The sequence below is a fragment of the Ammospiza caudacuta genome, chromosome 1 (assembly GCF_027887145.1).
Source record: "Ammospiza caudacuta isolate bAmmCau1 chromosome 1, bAmmCau1.pri, whole genome shotgun sequence".
NCBI classification, from domain to species: Eukaryota; Metazoa; Chordata; class Aves; order Passeriformes; family Passerellidae; genus Ammospiza; species Ammospiza caudacuta.
In genome coordinates, this window is record NC_080593.1 from 127,944,275 (window position 1) to 127,962,259 (window position 17,985).

At 40.0% G+C, this 17,985-nt stretch overlaps 1 protein-coding gene across 1 annotated transcript in view; it reads right to left on the reverse strand.

Annotated features, from left to right (window-relative positions):
- The window catches only part of EMC2 (ER membrane protein complex subunit 2), a 35,591-nt gene extending 20,397 nt beyond the window's left edge, over nucleotides 1-15,194 (reverse strand). The window contains exons 1-5 of the mRNA XM_058806031.1: nucleotides 15,124-15,194; nucleotides 9,051-9,164; nucleotides 8,342-8,406; nucleotides 4,044-4,129; nucleotides 1,220-1,277 (exon numbers count right to left, since the gene is read on the reverse strand). Coding sequence (XP_058662014.1) covers nucleotides 1,220-1,277; nucleotides 4,044-4,129; nucleotides 8,342-8,406; nucleotides 9,051-9,164; nucleotides 15,124-15,163 — 363 coding nt within the window. The 5' untranslated portion in view covers nucleotides 15,164-15,194. The remainder of the gene's footprint in view (nucleotides 1-1,219; nucleotides 1,278-4,043; nucleotides 4,130-8,341; nucleotides 8,407-9,050; nucleotides 9,165-15,123) is intronic.
- Nucleotides 15,195-17,985: the final 2,791 nt, after the last annotated feature.

Consider the following 17,985-nt stretch of genomic DNA (forward strand, 5'->3'; position numbering starts at 1 on the left):
TGGTGCTCCATTTCCCACTGGTGTCAGCAAAAGGTCATAAAACATGTACCAAGGTGACCCATTCTGTGATTTCACTGCAAATGGGTTCCATATTGGTCCAACACGACTCTGAAGATTTCATGTCAAACTTTCTGGGCCATGCAGCGATAAAATCCACCATTTACTATGGACACCTATGCATCTTGTGTTCAAAACTCATTGAACTCAAGCTTCTACTATTTCAGGGAGAATGAAAAAGAACAGTGAAGAACTGAAATAGTTCCTTTTACCCCTGCACAAAATCTGTGAGTTCTAGCACTGCTAACAGACAGCCTCCAACCAATCACTGGTGTCCAAGTGCTCAAAATGTTTCTGTGGATTTTCCCCTCCTGAATAGCAGACCACATAAAATAAGCTGACCAAGGAAAGGTCAACTGACACCTAGGAAGGTTAACATGAGATTGCCAAAACACCTGAAATAGTCCAAGTATTACATTTACCCAGAAGTTTACCCAACAGACAGCTCCTCAAAACCAAGTAACATACACTCAATGATTAATAATATTTTATTTATTTTCCAATAAATATCTAGGTTATAAAAAATCTGAAACTCCATAGTTTCTTCATATTTCAAGTTTTATCCTTGAGGGAAATAAGATCAATGAAAATATATTGCTATGAGTTTCTCTAGACTTCTATTTTGGCACCTAATAGCTCACAGTGGCTTTTACAAACAGTATTCAAAAAATGCTTAGAAGAACAGTACAGTCTGTCTCACATTTTGTTTTATGCAATTGGCATGCTTTATGCATTTTGATTCAAGAGCTAGTAAAATGTCCCAGACATGAATCAAAATAACTGCTATTCAAGCAGTACCTGAGTGTATTAATAGTTAATCCTTAAGTAAGATTATGCACAGAAGCACAGAAGACGTGACAGACTATATTAGTCTTTTAAATACTCTACATTCTGGGAAATGAAAGAGTTGAAAGGCCCAGCTCTAAACACCACTAAGACTTCTGGAAAGATCACTAATTATAATCTGTCTCCTAAAATCAGTGTTTAAGAAAGTAATAGATCACATCTTCCCATTATGAAATGGTGACATTGGTTATTTTAACATAAAACTAAAGGAAACAAATACAGCAATACAGATACATTTTTCCACATTGAAACATAAAATATAGTCACAATTTCAAACAACGCATCAGTGCAGTTTAGAATTATCTTTTAAACTTACTGTATTAGTTGAATCTTCCTGTAAAATTCTGTCGTATAACTGGATAGCATCATCATACCTGTACAAAGAAATCATTCACATTTATTTCTGCTAATACAGAACTTCTGACTCTCCCTGCAATAGCTAATAACCCTCCTGCATTTTTTTGTACTCAAATATAATATACATATGCTAAGCAAACTGTATTTATAGAAAATTATTTTGAGAGTGCTTAGTATAAACAGCAGTATTTTTGGTCACCAATTAAGAAAAACACATGGAAATTGCTTCATGAAATACTGTTTCAGGAGCAACTTGGATATTTTACACCCAGCATCTCACTCTTCTGCCTGTTCTCTTCATGTCTACTGAATAGGTTCAACCACCACATCCCTACTCCTCCTTTCACATCTCCCAAGAAACAGAAACTCCAAAATTCGAAAAGCCATCCAAAATAATGACATTCCACTTCATTGCTGTAACTTGAAACTTCATGTAAAGTTCCTTCTGTTGTGACTTTAAAAAGTGTAAGTAGCTGCATACAGGAAACTGGAAAGACTCCTATAGGAGTCTACCACAGATTATAACACAAATCTTAACAGAAAGTATTTTCCACCATTTCCCACTTTTATTATTTGCTATCTGAAGCAAATTAATTCTGCTATCTGAAGTGTGCTTGAAACAGGTTACTTCAGGTGCTATGAGCACTTCAAACCTTCAAACTTTCTGGGAAACAACTCTGTGTGTTCAGTCAGCTATGTACACGGTCCCAATAAATGAAATAATTCAATTCAAACCATATTTCACTACACAGCTGTTGTGCTATTGCCACAGAACTAGGGCATACATTGTGTCTTCATGTGTAGTTTGACAAGCAGTTTGTCAAAGATAGTACTGATGGACTTCTGATGCTCCACATTCCTTAGACATCACCTTAGACACTCATTTACAGACTTGCCCTGTTCCCTAAGCACTGCTGATGCTACCAGAGCTCAGCTGTCCACTCCAGCTACCCTAAGGTGTAGGAACTACTGTGAAAGGAAGCACAAAAGCAGAAACAAGCAGAAGGCAACTGCTGCAGACTTGAGCAGACGTGCTGTAAAATGCTGTATTTGTGTTCTCTTAGTTGCTGCTTTGTCAAATGCGTTTAGAAGACTGAATCTGATGGCCATAATCCCAGCTTTACATGGTGAAGTTCCAGAACGTTATTCTTTTTATTAACAAGTGCCTACAGGATGTCCCAGTCTATAGGAATGGTCTTCACTGTTTCCTTTTCCTGTCGGGGAAAGCAGGATCCTCCCTAGATCCTACAAGTCACTTAGAATTTAGTAAATTCACTTCAGTTGAAGTGAAACATGATGCCTGCTGCCTAAATCTTTCTTTTTAAGTCGGGGAAGACAGACATATTCCTCTGGGGCAAGGCTTAGAGCACCTGCAGATGGGTTCCTGTTCAAAACAACCCCAAGCTGAAGCCTCTTTCTGCTCTGACTTCTAGAGAAAACCCACGGACACAAAACTTCGGGTTTTGTTACTTTCTCTGCTCCTTGATACTCTGATCTCAATAGTGCTTTATTGGAGAAACCACACATGATGTCTGTGCAGCACTCATCTCCCACAAAGATCAGGTCCCATGCAGTAACATCTTTAATGCAGACACATAAGCCTGAACAGAATTATGATCCATTGTACTTCTGAACAGGTTTCAGGAAGGGGGAAAAACTGCTGTAATGCTCTGTCTTCATATCATATGTAAAATGAAGACAAGAGAGCTAAGTTTAATGGAAATTCTTCAAAAATATGCACCTTATATGAAGTGAGTGTGAAACAGAGCATCGGGCTGCCCTGAGACAGCTCCTGTGAATGGAGTCCATTTATTCACTCTGGATCCAAGCAATGGACATTTATCAGTGTTTCATATCAAATATCATTTTCAAAGCTAATTTTGCAAGAATGTAATGGATGAAGAACACATGCTAAATAAATATCTTTTAAAAAAGCATTTAGGCAGTGCTTCCAATTCCTTTTTATCAAGATGGCCCAAAGGCTCCCAACTCACCAACTTTGTGCAAAACGTGGCATGGAACAGATTTCCTACCATTCAAATGCACTGGAAGTCATTCTTAACACCCAAGACAAGTGCTATAGAACAGAATGTTGACAACAAAGATGTATCCAAGGAGAAATGTATACAATAAAGTTAATCCTCAAGTCCTGAGGTCATTCATATGGAAAGGTGCAAGATCTGTTCATTATTTTAGTAATTTCTGTTGAACTTAGTATGTTATAACCCTTCCAAATGATATTTCAAAAAGGTCAGTCTGAATTTTATGTTCAGCCATTCAATTCTGTTTGTTGTTTGATCTCTTTCTGTAACAAACTCTATAGATTTAATCCTTTTCAAGTTCATTTACCCACATTTAGGAAAGAAGGGTAAAGAGCTACACCCTGCAGTAATCAGGAGTACAGAAGAACAGTTGAAGCAAAAAAACCGGTGGCACTGATTTTCACATGCTGCCCTAGCTCTCTGAGATGAAACCCAGGCCTCACAGAATTTGCCAAAAAACTGTGCTGTGTTCTACTGTGCAGTATAATGGTTCACTCTGTGAAGTAAGAGATCCTTCTAATCTATGATCTCTGATGGGAAGATTGCAAAATGAAACACTGCACAGTACCCGCAAAACCGCAATACAGATGTCTAAAAATCTTAATATGATCATGGACACTGTTATTTCCTATAAAGAAACTGCCCAGCATTATTTTGCCATTCTGCAATGGCTGAATGTTTTTTTAAGAAAGAGCAAATGTGTTCAGAGAGGAAGTACATTTTTTAAAATTCAGGTTTTACCTTTCCATGGCTTCAAATCTCATTCCAGTTAATCGTTTAACTCTGTGGCTTCCAGGAAACTGCCGCCTCAGTTCCTGAAGACAAAACTACACAAAGAACCAGAAATACTATTGTGAATATAATTATCTTCACAGAAGCTAGAAGAAGAAAAAAAAAATCAGAAAAAAAAGGCCTTCGCTCATAATTCAACTGTCTGCCATGCCAGTTGTGAGTAAAAGTAGATACCAATTTTTGAAACAAGCAATAAAATGCATTGACAAACAGAAGGCTGGAAACTGAAATTCTGTATGTTAGATGACTGATTTTAAGAAGTATCTTCCATACAGGGCATTAGATGCTCAGGCCTCCTTTGAAGTAGTTATTTGCTCAGAAAATTACACTAAATCACCTACTAAAACAGCTCTGACACTATTAAACCTTGAATTCTATTTAGTTGCCCCACAGTAACACAAGACAGTAAAAAAAACCAAAGACAGTGAGAGCTTAAGTGATACTTCTTTAATAAATGGATATTTCACAATGGAACAAACTATACTAACACAATGCTCTGTGTTTATTTTTAAAATAAAACTTTGAAATCCAAAGAAAATATCTGCCACTGGCTTGGGTACAGGCTGCTGGCAGACAAGGCATAATTTTTAACTCCTGAAATCAATGAGACACCTGGGCTGGATAAAAAGAATTCATCCCAGGCAGATTTTTCTGGATTAGCAGAGGACGTTTGGTAGAGGGACTGAGTCACAACTTCCCCACAGCAAGCTAACTCATAACAACATCATGGATTGGCTAAATAGCATTGTGAAGTTCCCAGCTGACTCATGACAGTGGGAGCAGGACAGTCCACAGGCTTTCAAAACAGACCAGTGGTGTGCATCACATTAAAAGCTTCACACTGAATCCTCTTCCAGGCACTTATTTATGCAACACAACTTAGAAACTTGTCCTTCAGACATAAGGTTCTGAAGAACGGAGGCCTATCCACATAATCTGCTCCATCTCATCAAATCCACTGGTCAAAGGACAAAGTACAAATCAGCAGCAATCAGTAGGATCCCTCTTTGTTTTTGTAGAAAACCAGGTTGCTAAAGCACATCCAAGAGGAATATTCTCATCTCTCCCAGATGCTAAGAAACAGAAGAGAGAAAAGCAACAGTGACCAAAGTTGTGATGCTTAGCCTCAAACAAGAACAGACTACTTGCATCAAAATCAACTTAATTTGCAAAGAACCAAGATCCTTACAATGCAATTTCACATAGAAAGGCTCAGGTTTAGCACAGAAATTGCTTACTGGCACTTTGAGTGATATCTAGGTGAACTGCTGTTGCTCTAGTCATAAAAAACTACATGTACTTAGCAGCATGTTACATGATGACAGAACTAATCTCTGAAAATTCTTAAGAGACAGAAGAAATTACATAAAACTCCAGAAAAGTAGATTCACTCCAGCTTTTAAAACCCTGACAACCTTGTACACTTTAAAAAAAACTTTTGCATACAATAAATCCATCCTGTGGTCTAGTGATCAGTGAACCCTGGAAGACAGTGACTTTTATAAACACATGTAGTATTTTTCTCAAAAAAAGTACAAAAAAAAAACCCCCAACAATTACAATACTTAAGTCCACAATCTGTAGATGGACTTTTACACCTAAAAAATCCTCACTGACAATATGAAAGTAGTGCTCAAGTGCAGGAGTAATGCAAGATGGGAATTGTTCACATTAGATCTCACTACACAACCATTACTCAACTAAACACAGCAGTCCAGTGGCCAAAATAAACTGTAGATTAAGCTATCAGACACAATAAAGTGACAGAAAAAGTTGTAGGAAAGTCATGAACAACTCACTGTAACACTAATAAAGCCAAAAGCATATGAATAAACTACACCAGCTATTATCTTCAAAATGTTCTGGACTCAGCAGCACTGAATGTCCTCTTTTTAAACTGGGACTTGTTCTCCATAATAATTTATTTTATTGAGGACTGGTTTTGCACCATGTCTGTAATCTACTTGTGATTTTCTCTCAGAATTCTCTCAGTTACAATGGCAAACACAATTTGCATGTGAAATTTCAACTTGCACTTCATTTGCTTTCTGACTTTTTAAACATCAGACAAAGGCAGAGAAATATAAATCTGGACTTCAGCAGGTAAAACACTAGTAATGCAAGTGCTGCCAACAACAGGTGACTACAGTAAACCACCTGTGTGAACCAACTGGCTGGCTACAGCAGGGGCATGCAGTACACATGGGGTTTTGGTGCAGGACAGAAAGGACAAAGTAATGATTAAGGAAAGGAAAATAAAAGACTAAAGTCAAAGAAATCACTCTGAAAACTACCTCAGCTTCTCATTTGGAGTAGACAATACCTATCCCCCAAGCAAAATGCATCCCAGCTGTCAAACTCTCACTGCTAAAAAAACAGAAGAGCCAAAGCTGTTTGTCTACTTTGGAGGTACAGCTCTAGTAAAATGCCACAGATGATGTTAACTTGTTCGAATTAACTACTTATTTATTATAAATCAATCAAATTAAAAATAAAATCCTCTAAGTTTCCACCTATGCTTTTAATCTCATTTCCAAGCTGCATACCAAATGTTGCATTCTCTCATCTCAAGCAATATTCCTTAAAGGGCAGACACTGAAATTTAAACTCCCTGCAAGGGTTAGTAAAAACAAAGAACGTTTCACAACTGATCTTTCAACACTGGCTCCGTCAACAATTTTGTGAAAGTCTTCTTTAAAAGACCCTGAAAATAAAGACCAAATCTGTTTTACATATAAATCAGCACACAGAAATGTATTTATTTAAACAGTAAGTCTATTTGTTTTTGTTTAAACAAACAGCTATACTACAACAGTATTTTCTTCTGAGGGACAAAAGAGAGGGAAGTTCAGTGGGTTCACAAGTTTAAAGTCTTGTACTACATTTTCCAGCATATTCCATTTTAACATATATATATATATATATATATATATATATATATATATATGTTGAGATAATCCTGTCTAGCTCTGCCTATCTTCACCCTCCTTGAATTTAGTTTTACCCAAATGACATCACACAAACCTCAAAGATTTTATGAGGTATTTTGTCATCTGATGGAGAACAAGGCACTAGAGGAGTAGTTGCAGTGAAAGACCTGGAGCCCTGAAAATGGCTTTTCACTTAGAATAAGCTCAAGCTTGATGGCATTCAGGGCATCAGAGGTAAGCCTCTGTTTTCTTCTGACTGTTTTGTGAAAGAGCAGTGAAAAGATTATTAACATTTTCCTGTAACACAAACTTTTGCATCTTCCTGATTTTGCCTTTCAAGGATCAGCTAAGCTGACCGGGTTGTTCTGTTTGTTTGTTTCAGTGGCTTTTTTTGTTTTTAATTTAACAAACAGGTTATAGTTCAAAGTAAGTTAATTCTATCTCAATTCTTATTTATATCATTCAAATAAATTTGCATAAAAATTGACTCAAATATCCATTAACAATATTTTCACCAACAACCACCAAACAACATGGATTGCAATGAACTTTTGGAGGCCACCTGCTCCAAATCCCCACTCAAAACAGAGCCAGTTTCCAAGGGAGTGCAGAGCCATACACCTAAATATTCTTAAGCATTTCCAAAGGAGTTTCCATAGCTTCAATGTGCCATTTGTCATAAAGAATTCACTAAATTTTTCATAATATGTAAGTGGAATTGCCTTTGTTACAGGTTATGTCTTACACTTGTCTTTGTTGCACACCTATGAATATATGTGCCCACCTTCTTTATACCTTACTTTCCATCAGTATTCAGAAATCATTTTTGGCTTTCCTAAGATTTAACACAGCCTTTCCTTACACACTATGCAGTGCAGCTCATATTAATCTTGAAGACCTGCTCCAATATGTGATTTTCTTTCAGGGTAGCCAACATGACATATAATATATGTAAGATGGGTCATTTTACCTCAAAACATTCAGAAAACCAATATAATTTGAGAGGTTTTCAATAAACAAACACTCTCTGTAAAATATGGCAACCTCAATATTATTCTTGACCTTTAGCCCATACCAGAATAGCTGTAAATATTTTCATGGCTATTGGAAGAGATGTGATCTGTCTAAACAAAAGTTATGCCTTAGAGGACGTAGGTGGTGGCAGTTTCTTCATAGCTGTGCATTTCTTGATAGATATTCTTTCTACCAGTCCAAGCTCTGGGGTTCAGAATATGCTGTAACTTCCAGAAAACTATCTGGAAGAGACACCCAGGATGAATACATACAGTGTGAAAGAAAAGTCATTTGAAAACTTACCAATGCCAAATCATCTCGACTGCAGTCCAGGGCAGCAATCATCACCTGCTCATAAATTATCCAAACTGGACACAAAGAGACAATAAGTGCAGATAATTGGTTTGGGGTTTGTTTAAGATAATAGGAAGCACCTATCATGTAAACAGGATTAATTTCTGTCTGTACATTCTTCCTCTTCTACTCCCAAAAATCATGGCTGAAACACGAACAAATTAAGAAACTGCTGGAATTAATCAACAACTTATTTAAGCAATTTAGCGCTTTTAGTGCCAAAGTACTTTCTGACATCTTGAAAGGCAAGAAAGGTCTAATTCTCTATTTTTCCCAACATCCTAACTGCCATGTTCTAGACAGATCCCTGTGAGGACTTGCTTCAATTTCTGTCACAGTGTTGAAGAATAGAAAATCATGCAAATAATATCTTAGTAATAGTTTCAAATTAAGTTTTCACACTGCAGTCTAAATACTAATATAGCAAGCTAACAGTTCTATCATGTAATTTTTAGGGCTGTTTTCACTGCAGCCCACATTTGGGGAAGAAATAAGCACTTGGAATTCTGGAAGCCTATTAGACTAAGAAAGCAATATATACTTCATCAACATCAGCACATACTGGAAGACCATATAAAGGCTGCTAACTAAAATACAGACTGAAAAACGAAAACTGAATCAGACAAGGTAACTTTTAAAATAGTAATTGTTTACTTACTGTCATCTCCAAGTTTAGATGCATATTCATTAATTAACTCTTCTCCAACATCCACTATCTGTTCACTGTTTCGGTAGTTTTCTTCCCTCCATTTTCTCATTTTATCACGCATATCTGTGGGCAAAGGGGCAAAAAACCCCTGAGATTTTCAGATAGTAATGGCATTTGAATGTGCATATGACCAATAAGACACACATCTGAAGAATGGGATTAAAGAGCAACAGAGCTACAAAAGTGACTTCTACTAAAATTAAAAAATTACTAGAGAACAGATCTCTGAAACCTTATTACCCAAACTGTGCTGATGCTCCAACATTATCAATTCAAATTCTAAGTTAGCAGTCTCTCAGAAGGGACAGTAACACATGAAGTAAAAAAATGTATATCTAGTTATCCAATAAATAATAAAGTTTATCCATTTTTAGGTAAGAGAGGCTACAAGAGGTTTCTCCTGATTAGTTTCACACATCTACAAACAACACTAAAATTGCATTTCTGCTACAGGTGGATAAATTTTCACTTGAAATTCTAGGAAAAACAATAGAACTTCCCCTCTCAAAGCAATCTACACATTCCTAGAGAAAGGAGCTTCAATAAAAGTACACATGGATGTGAAGGCTTTCTACACGAGGGAAGTGTCCAAAGGTACAAAAAATATCACTGGCTACCTAGGCAAGGTAGAAATGACAGCTTATTTTATTATTAAGATTTTTGTTTCAAAAGTACATTTAAGATCTCCAAGAGAGCAGAGAGATTCATTAAGTCAGGTAGAGAACACTACCTTGCCTGAGCTTTGTTTATCCTCTAGACCAGGAAATTGCTAAGAATGTGATTTTATATGCACATATATTTATATAAGTATAGCTGTTCTATACACAAGAACAAATTTTGAGAAAACTTAAGGAAAATAGTTTTCATTACTAGATAGTGGTTTTAGTAATAAGAGGATAGTAATACCAGGATAACTGTTGCTAGTATTTTTCTAAAACTTTACAACATCTGGAAAAACAAATACAGCGATAGATCTAAACACTGCCAGTTTTTCTTGCACTTCAAAACACAGAGTTAATGTAAATGACAGTTAAAAATTAAGCACTAAAAGTTGTTCCATCTACCTGAAGTGATCTCAGATTGCTCATAAGACTGTTATTGTGCTACATTTTGTGTTTTGAAATTCAACCAAAACCACCACAGGGTTACATTACATATACATGGGCAAAGCTGAATGGTTCTAGACATATGATGGTCCCTGGAAATTCAACGTTAGACGGCAAGAATGTGAGTGAACACAAACATTCACAAAAGCTGACAAGCTAAACGCCTAAAAATAAACAAGCTGTCTGATTTCCACCCACTCATTTACTTGGAAATTATCAATGCCTTCATTCCAGTGTGATTCCAAATGGAATAGTGTCTGAATTATGTATTAACAGAAGGTACATCTACCATTCATCACACAAGTCCAACATTTACAGCAATGGAAAAAAAAGTTCTAGGACAAAGAATAGAACATCAGCTGATGAACAAAACATTTACTGATTTTAAAAATACTGAATTTTATGTAAAAGGTAGAAGAAACAAAACACTAAGAACTGCAGTAAAACTACACAAGTCTTTTTACAATGTTGTCAAAAAATGAATTTTTTACTAAGAAATCTATCAAAAGAGTCGAACAATAATAACTTGAATATTGGAGACATAATAAAAGGCTGGTGAGACACAATTACATATTTTGGAAGAAAAAACCAAGTAAGGTAAAGAAATGTCCACGTTTTAATTAAAACTTCCCCGGTCACCTATAGGCTGGTGCTGAACAATTGATACATTTGTTTTAGATTTGGGGTTTTCTAAATTGGCACGCATGGCACGTGTAAATCAAAATGTTACAAGGTCTGGGGAAGGGAGGCACTCAGGACAATGTTGGCTTTTGCCCAAAACCACGCAAGCCAAGGGACACAACCTGTATTTCACTTTTGTGTCCAGGAAGGTGCCAGCTCCTTTGGCCTGAGCAACCAGATATGAAATAATCCTCCTATAAGTACCTACACTTTCACTGATGAATTGGATCATAGTTTTCAAGTCCTTGATATCTAAAAGCACCTGATGAAATGAAGGAAATCATCACTTTGGGGTAGACAGAAATTGCAAACTCCAGAACGTCACCTTGGTATATTGCTGCTACCACAGCAGCCACTCGGGGACCCCACAGCCATTGTATTTCCAGAGCTCATTTGTATATTGACATCTCTGTTACAGCCACCAAATCTTCACCCACAGCCCACCTCTGTGCACTCTCGTGTGGCAGGTGCAGGCAGAGGCACAGCCATCACTCTGGGTGCTGCAGATGCTGCCTCAAATCCTGGCAACTCTGCTGTCAAAAGGGCTTCAATTAAAAAAAAACCCAGCATCTCACCTTTGCCTGCTGTAATCCCAAAAACCCATACAAAAAACCCAGAGGAAACTGATCTGACCCTCTGATTACAACTGAAAATTAGGAACAGCTAAAAGAAAGCAAAGACAGCACAGAACACAACAAAGCCACATCAGAAGCAGTTAATTGCACATAGATTATTACAGAGAGGAAATGCTAGGCTGTTCCCTATTTCCTAGAGACTTGCCATACAAACTCAATATGAATTCAGTTTCTAAGTCACAGAAAGAAAGTTTGCCACCAAACATTAAAAACAGAAGTTCTCAGTTTCTAAATTAATTTGGATTTTTTTTTTTGTATATAACATGTTCCCAGATACACATATTTTCAAGGAATACAAACACTGGTAAACTTCATCTTATAAAGCATTTTATGATATTTTCCAAAATGACAAAGAGTTCCTTGAAAAAAGTCTCACATTAACATAGTAATGAAAATTTTTAAGGAGTGCAATTTTTAATACAGAAAGCAGCAGTACTAATTTAATGTTACAGAGAACTTAAGCAAGAGGCATTCAGAGCTAATAAAAATCTAAAAAAAAATACCTCTTCACTTTTTCAACTTATATCAAAAGAAAGCTAGTTTAAAGAATATGCCATTCCTTTCTCTTTTTCATTTTGATAACCACTTAAGAGAATTATTGACTGAAACAAGAATTGCTGTGACAGCACTCAAAGATCCCCAAAAAGCTCAGCAGTGACAGCTGAAAGGCACCGCTTCCCTTTAGCAGCGTGTGATGTGTTTAACACCATTATGCTGCTGTGCAAGGTTAAGAAAAGTAAACCTGGCTCGTTCTGTCCAATTCTGACAATATGTCAGATGCATCTTCTGTGAAAGTTAATTGTTATTTTAATAGTTCTTGAACGGCTGCCTGTTTGCAGATTGTGCTAGTTTTACACTTGTGTACTCCAAAACCTGCTGCTAAAATGAAGTTACACAGGTGTTTGCTTTTTTAAATATTTCCATTCATGGGACAAATTAATCTTTCATGTATCACTGAAAATATGATAAATGTTTATTCTACAAAGTTCTACACAGCTTAAGAAAGTCCTAGTAAGAGGCTACACATCACCAGGTACCAAGTGATGTGCAAATCTACTACATCAACTCCATGGCTACACCCACAGTTTTTGGTTTCCTGTCACTCCACATAGTTTCTAACTCTTTTATTTATGAAGGAAGCAGGAAATATGCCATTTTCTCTAGAATAATTACAACCAGTATTAAAAAAAAAAGAAAGGATCAACATACCATCTTTGTCTCAAGTAAATGAGCTTTGCTGTAAAATATATGTTACACAGCAACATATAAACTTCTCTTTCAATACCACAGCACTCTGTGGTATTGAATCATCTAAGTCCATCGATCAAGACCATAAAGTTAAACAAGATGTTTTCCTGCTACACAGATTTCCAAACACACTTTAAAGCTTGAGATACAGCAACAAAGTAAAGAAATAAAAAATAAAAACCACAGCTTCCACTGGAAAACACAGTTATTTTCAGTTATCTTTCCTAACCACCTGTACCATGCAGGTACCTAAAAAAATTTAATTCTTACCTCTGTCTCAAAGAACCTGAGTGAAAAGCAAAGCAAGGTACAAAAAATTTCATTTGTTACATGTTATTCCTTCCTAACCTTGAATCGCAGATTCATATTTAAGCAATATATAAGTATAAAATGTCTTGTTTAGAAAAGCCTGGTATATAAAGGACATACCCCAGTTTCACATAAATTAGGCATTTTAAAGAGATTCAAAATGAGCTACATAAAATTCCTAGAATTGCGGTACTAGGAACTAGGTCACAACACTGCTGGATCACTTCACCTATGAAAAGCTACCTTGCACCAGGATCTGTTAAAGCTCACACACAGAAAAGAGAAAAGCTATCTTTTTTAAGAAGAGTCCTTGCATGGTCTGTTGCAAGATTCCTTTTTCACTTTACTTTTCATCTCTTGCAATAGAGAAAAAAAAAAACTTTTTCAAATGCGGACCTTCCAAAGTGGAGTCAGTCCCTTGTACCAACACACACCAGCCTTTCATCTGGATGAATACTTAGAGACTGAGAAGTTGATATGATAAAACTCATAAGCTGGTCCTCTGAAATTTCTCTTTTAAACCCACCCATATACAAAACTCTACACCTAGCACAGCGCCACAACTGTCAATCAGAATTCTTGGAAACAAAATGTGAAGATTATTTCTAAGAGTAGGAAATAATGAATTAGCCAAGACCAGAAGCAGTATGCTTGAATATTCTACCCGGCCTCCAAGTTAGAGTATAAGCATACACTCTGCAATACTGTGGGCCAAAACAATCTAGGGCTAAATGTACAGAGAGATGTCCACATGTGTGTTACCCACCCTGTGAAAAACCTCATTGCTCTTTTCTGTCATCAATACCCAAGAACAAACAGAAAAAAAAAAAAAAAACCACAAAAAAACCCCCAAACAACTATGTCCTGCATTTTGCAACAACATCTGCTAAAGAATAATAAAAACTGGAAAATTTTTCAACACAAGGTGATTTAGGGCAACTTCTGTGAAAACCTAACAGTAATACCAGTAATGATCTATGTGATCTCCACCCAAGCTGAGCTTCACAAGTCCTATACATTCATTCAAGAGATATAAAAGAATGGTTAATCAAGGTTTTCCCAACATTCCTCCTGTTAGCTATAAAATCAAACTAAGCATTAATTAATGATTGGGGAATTGTTCTACTACTCAATTATTTCTTCACAGATTGGCAGTACGTAAATGAAAACCCAGGATCACGCAACTTCTGTCTGCATTGTCTTCTCTACACTATAATGCTTGCAGTGCATAGTACATAGCAAAAGGTTCCCCCTTTATGGCCAAAACTGTTACTCTAAACCATTCATTTATTCTTGATAGGAGACTGAGGATTCTTGATAGGGCTTGAGTGTTGTCTTGAGCTCACATGTTAATATCAGTTATGGAAAAATAACCACTGAGAATGTCAAATAAAGCTCAGACAGTATTGCTATATGAAAAATAAATCACCATTTTGATCGAACAGACATGAAAGCTGTAAAGACCCGGAGGGTGGGATTCTTAAAAACTTGTGTCACTTCAGACTTTCTTGAAGCTGCCCCATAAATGTTTATAATCGAACTTTACGAGAGTATCTGGAAATTCTTAGTTCACCAAAAGATGAACTATGACGCGAACTGCTGACCCTGCCAAGAGACCACGTTTGCTGGCAAGCGCTGTACCGAGGGGGAGAAGGCCGGCAAGCGGCGACGCAGCGGCCGCACCGTGCCTGGAGACGCGGGGCCGGTCCCCGCGGAGCGGAGGCGAGGGGAGGCCGGCCCGCCGCGCACGGGGCAGCGCGGGACACTCCGGGCCAGGTGCGCGGCACCGTCCGGGACCCGCGGGCACCGAAGGGCCGAGCACAGGTCGCCTCTTTTGCGGCCGGGCTGCCCACAGCCCGAGGAGCCGGGCGGCCGCCAGAACCGCCGCCCCTCGCTGCTGTTCCCCAGGCCTGGGTACGGCCGCCCGGCGCCGGCCCGAGCCCGCCGCGATCCAGGAGCGCCGCCCTCTCCCCACGGCCGGGGGCCAGTCGGGCCGGGCACAGCCCCTGCCCCGGGCGGGGACCGCCGGCTGCGCGGCGTTACCTTCCCAAGTCACGTCGTACATCTCCGACACCTTCGCCATCTTGGCGGCCGCGCCGTGACGCAGCGCGGTGACGGCCCCGGCCGTCATTGGCGGGAGGGCGGGAGCGGGGCCGGCCCGGCGGAGCAGAGCCCGGCAATGGTGCGCGCCCGCCTCACGCCCGCAGCGCCCGCGCAGCGCGGCCGGGGCCGCGCGGGCCTCCTTCCATCCCCTCCGGCACCGTCGCGGCGAGCAGAGAGAGCCTTGTCCCGCTGGAGGGGACTCCCCGAAAGGCCGGAGCTTCAGCCAGCGCCCGTCTCGCCGGGCCTTTCTTTGGGCTCCGTTAGTCCGTGCTCGCGTCGGGAGCGGGGTGACGGGGCCACGCGTGACCCGCAGTCCGCGGCGCGCCGTTCCTGTCCCGCCCGCGGGCACCGGCGTTAAAACCTCAGAGCCCAAACTGCAGGTGGCACTAAGGGCTGCAGGTTAATTTCCTGTGGTACAGTCCTTATAAACTGTCCAGGACCAGTTCGCACGGGATGAGGTTGTACACCTTAAACACACGGCGAGCGCAGAGGTGCCCCGTGTGGTTTGGGTTCAGCATGAGAACTGCCAGTGTTTGTCCTGCCCCCGGTATCCTGGTGACGCGCATGAACCGTCAAGGGCGAACCATCGGTTTCTCTGTGCGTGGTTTGACACCGGCCCATCTCCAGGCACCCACGAGAGTCGCTCGCTCACCCTCCCCGGCCACAGCTGGGCATCGGAGAGGGAAAAAAACCACCAGTTTCATGAGTGAGGTAAGGACAGAGAGAAACACTTCAAGGCGAAAACAGGCTCAATTTAAGGTTGCAAAGTGAAATTTATTACTAACAGAATCAGAGTAAGATAACGAGACGTAAAATAAGCCCTTAAAACAACTTTTTCCACTCAGCTCCTCCCTCGTTCCCGCCGACAGTCCAGGGAGACAGGGCGTGGGGGTTTGGTCAATTCATCACCGAGATTTTCATCCTGCCCCAGGAAAGGAATCCTACTCCTGTGAGGTCGTGGGGTCCCTCCCACGGGAGACAGTTCTCCGTGAACTTCTCCGGCGTGGGTCCACCACCACAGCTGCTGCAAATGTGAGTGTCTTCCATAGGCAGACAATCCTCCCAAAACTGCTGTGGTGTGGGTCACTTCCCTGGGGTGCAGTCCTCCAAGGACAGGCTGCTCCAGCCTGGGAGCAAGGGCTCTCTCCCTCCGCCGGGTCTCCCATGGGATCACAACCTCCTCCTGCAGGCATCCACCCGCTCCGGCATGGCCACCTCCCCCACGGGCTGTGGGTGAATCTCTGCATCCCCCGTGGATCCCCACGGGCTGCGGGAGGATCTCTGCATCCCCCGTGGATCCCCACGGGCTGTGGGTGAATCTTTGCATCCCCCGTGGATCCCCACGGGCTGCGGGAGGATCTCTGCATCCCCCGTGGATCCCCACATACTGCAGGGGCACAGCTGCTTCACCATGGTCTGCACCACAGCCTGCAGAGGAGTCTCGGCTCCAGTGCCTGGAGCACCTCCTGCCCCTGCTTCTCCACTGACTTTGGTGTCACCATGCCATTTTCCTTCACATGTTCTCACCTCCTCTCTTTCTCTGACTAGGAGAAAAAGCTGACTTTGTTGTGATTTCCTTCTCAAATATGTCATCACAGAGCCGTTACCAGCCTCTCTCACTGGCCCAGTTTTGGCCAGCAAGCTTCCAGCAGCTTCCCACAGGAGCCACCTCTGGCCCCCCTGCTACCAAAAACCAGGCTGTGCAAAACCAGTACACTCATGTGCCCCAGACACCCCGTGGGCAGTGAACCACCACAGGGATAATTTCCAACCATGGTCAGAAGCTCTGAGGTATATGCAGACAGGAGTGGGGCCAGCTGTGCCCAGCTCTGTGTCCTCTCCACTATTTACCTTCTGGCATCACAGCTTCTGCTGTGGAGATAAAGTGTTTCTTAGTAAATAAGGCTCCTGATTTCAATACTGTATCATTGGTAAGAAATAGATGTAGCTGTGCTGAACATATTGGGAAAAAAAAGGTAATGGATTTTTAACTTCATGTATACTAAAGAAACTGGGTTTTAGAAAATATCACCACAAACTTAATTGTCTGACATTTAATTCTGACAAGATCTTTCATGGGAAATCTCTCAGTCAAAATCAAAATCAATCCCTTAGCTCCATCAACAAATGAACCTTAGTAGAAAGAATGCTTTCTGCATTTATGTTCCTCTTCTGACTAGAATAAACTAGTAATTCTTAATACTATCTACAGTGTAATTACCCATCACAACTTGGATAGCTAAAAGGCCTCATCTAGAATTCAAATGGTGGCCTAGAAAGAGGGGAAGTGCCTGATTTTTCTTCCCTCTAAAGTGATTTTTGATCTTCTAACTGACTACATTGTTTAGATCTGAAATTAGATGGAAGTATAAGCATATATACAGCATAGCTGTACTTCCATCTAATTTTAAAATGCCAGTGTCTGTATTATCTGAACACTTTACAAAAATATTTATATATTTGTTCTCATAGTATATGAGTAGGGAACTGATATTCTTGTTCCACGTATAAAGGAGTGAATACAGAATGATTATGATCCAGATGCAAAAAGAATTTAGCACACACATGGCTCTGCACATTATGGGTAACACTAAAGTACCTGAGGTAAAAAGAGAAATTAACTTGGAGAGTTCAGTGCTGCTGGAATGCCTAATGTGGGACACACAGAACTTTTAGGCATATAAATCCAATATTTTTATCCTTTTAAAAGCTCCATCAGCTATCATCTAACACTGAAGGAGCTGAAATTTCAGAAATGTGTGTTTGAAGCGTTTGGGAGAGGTTTGGACTTTTGGTTCCGTG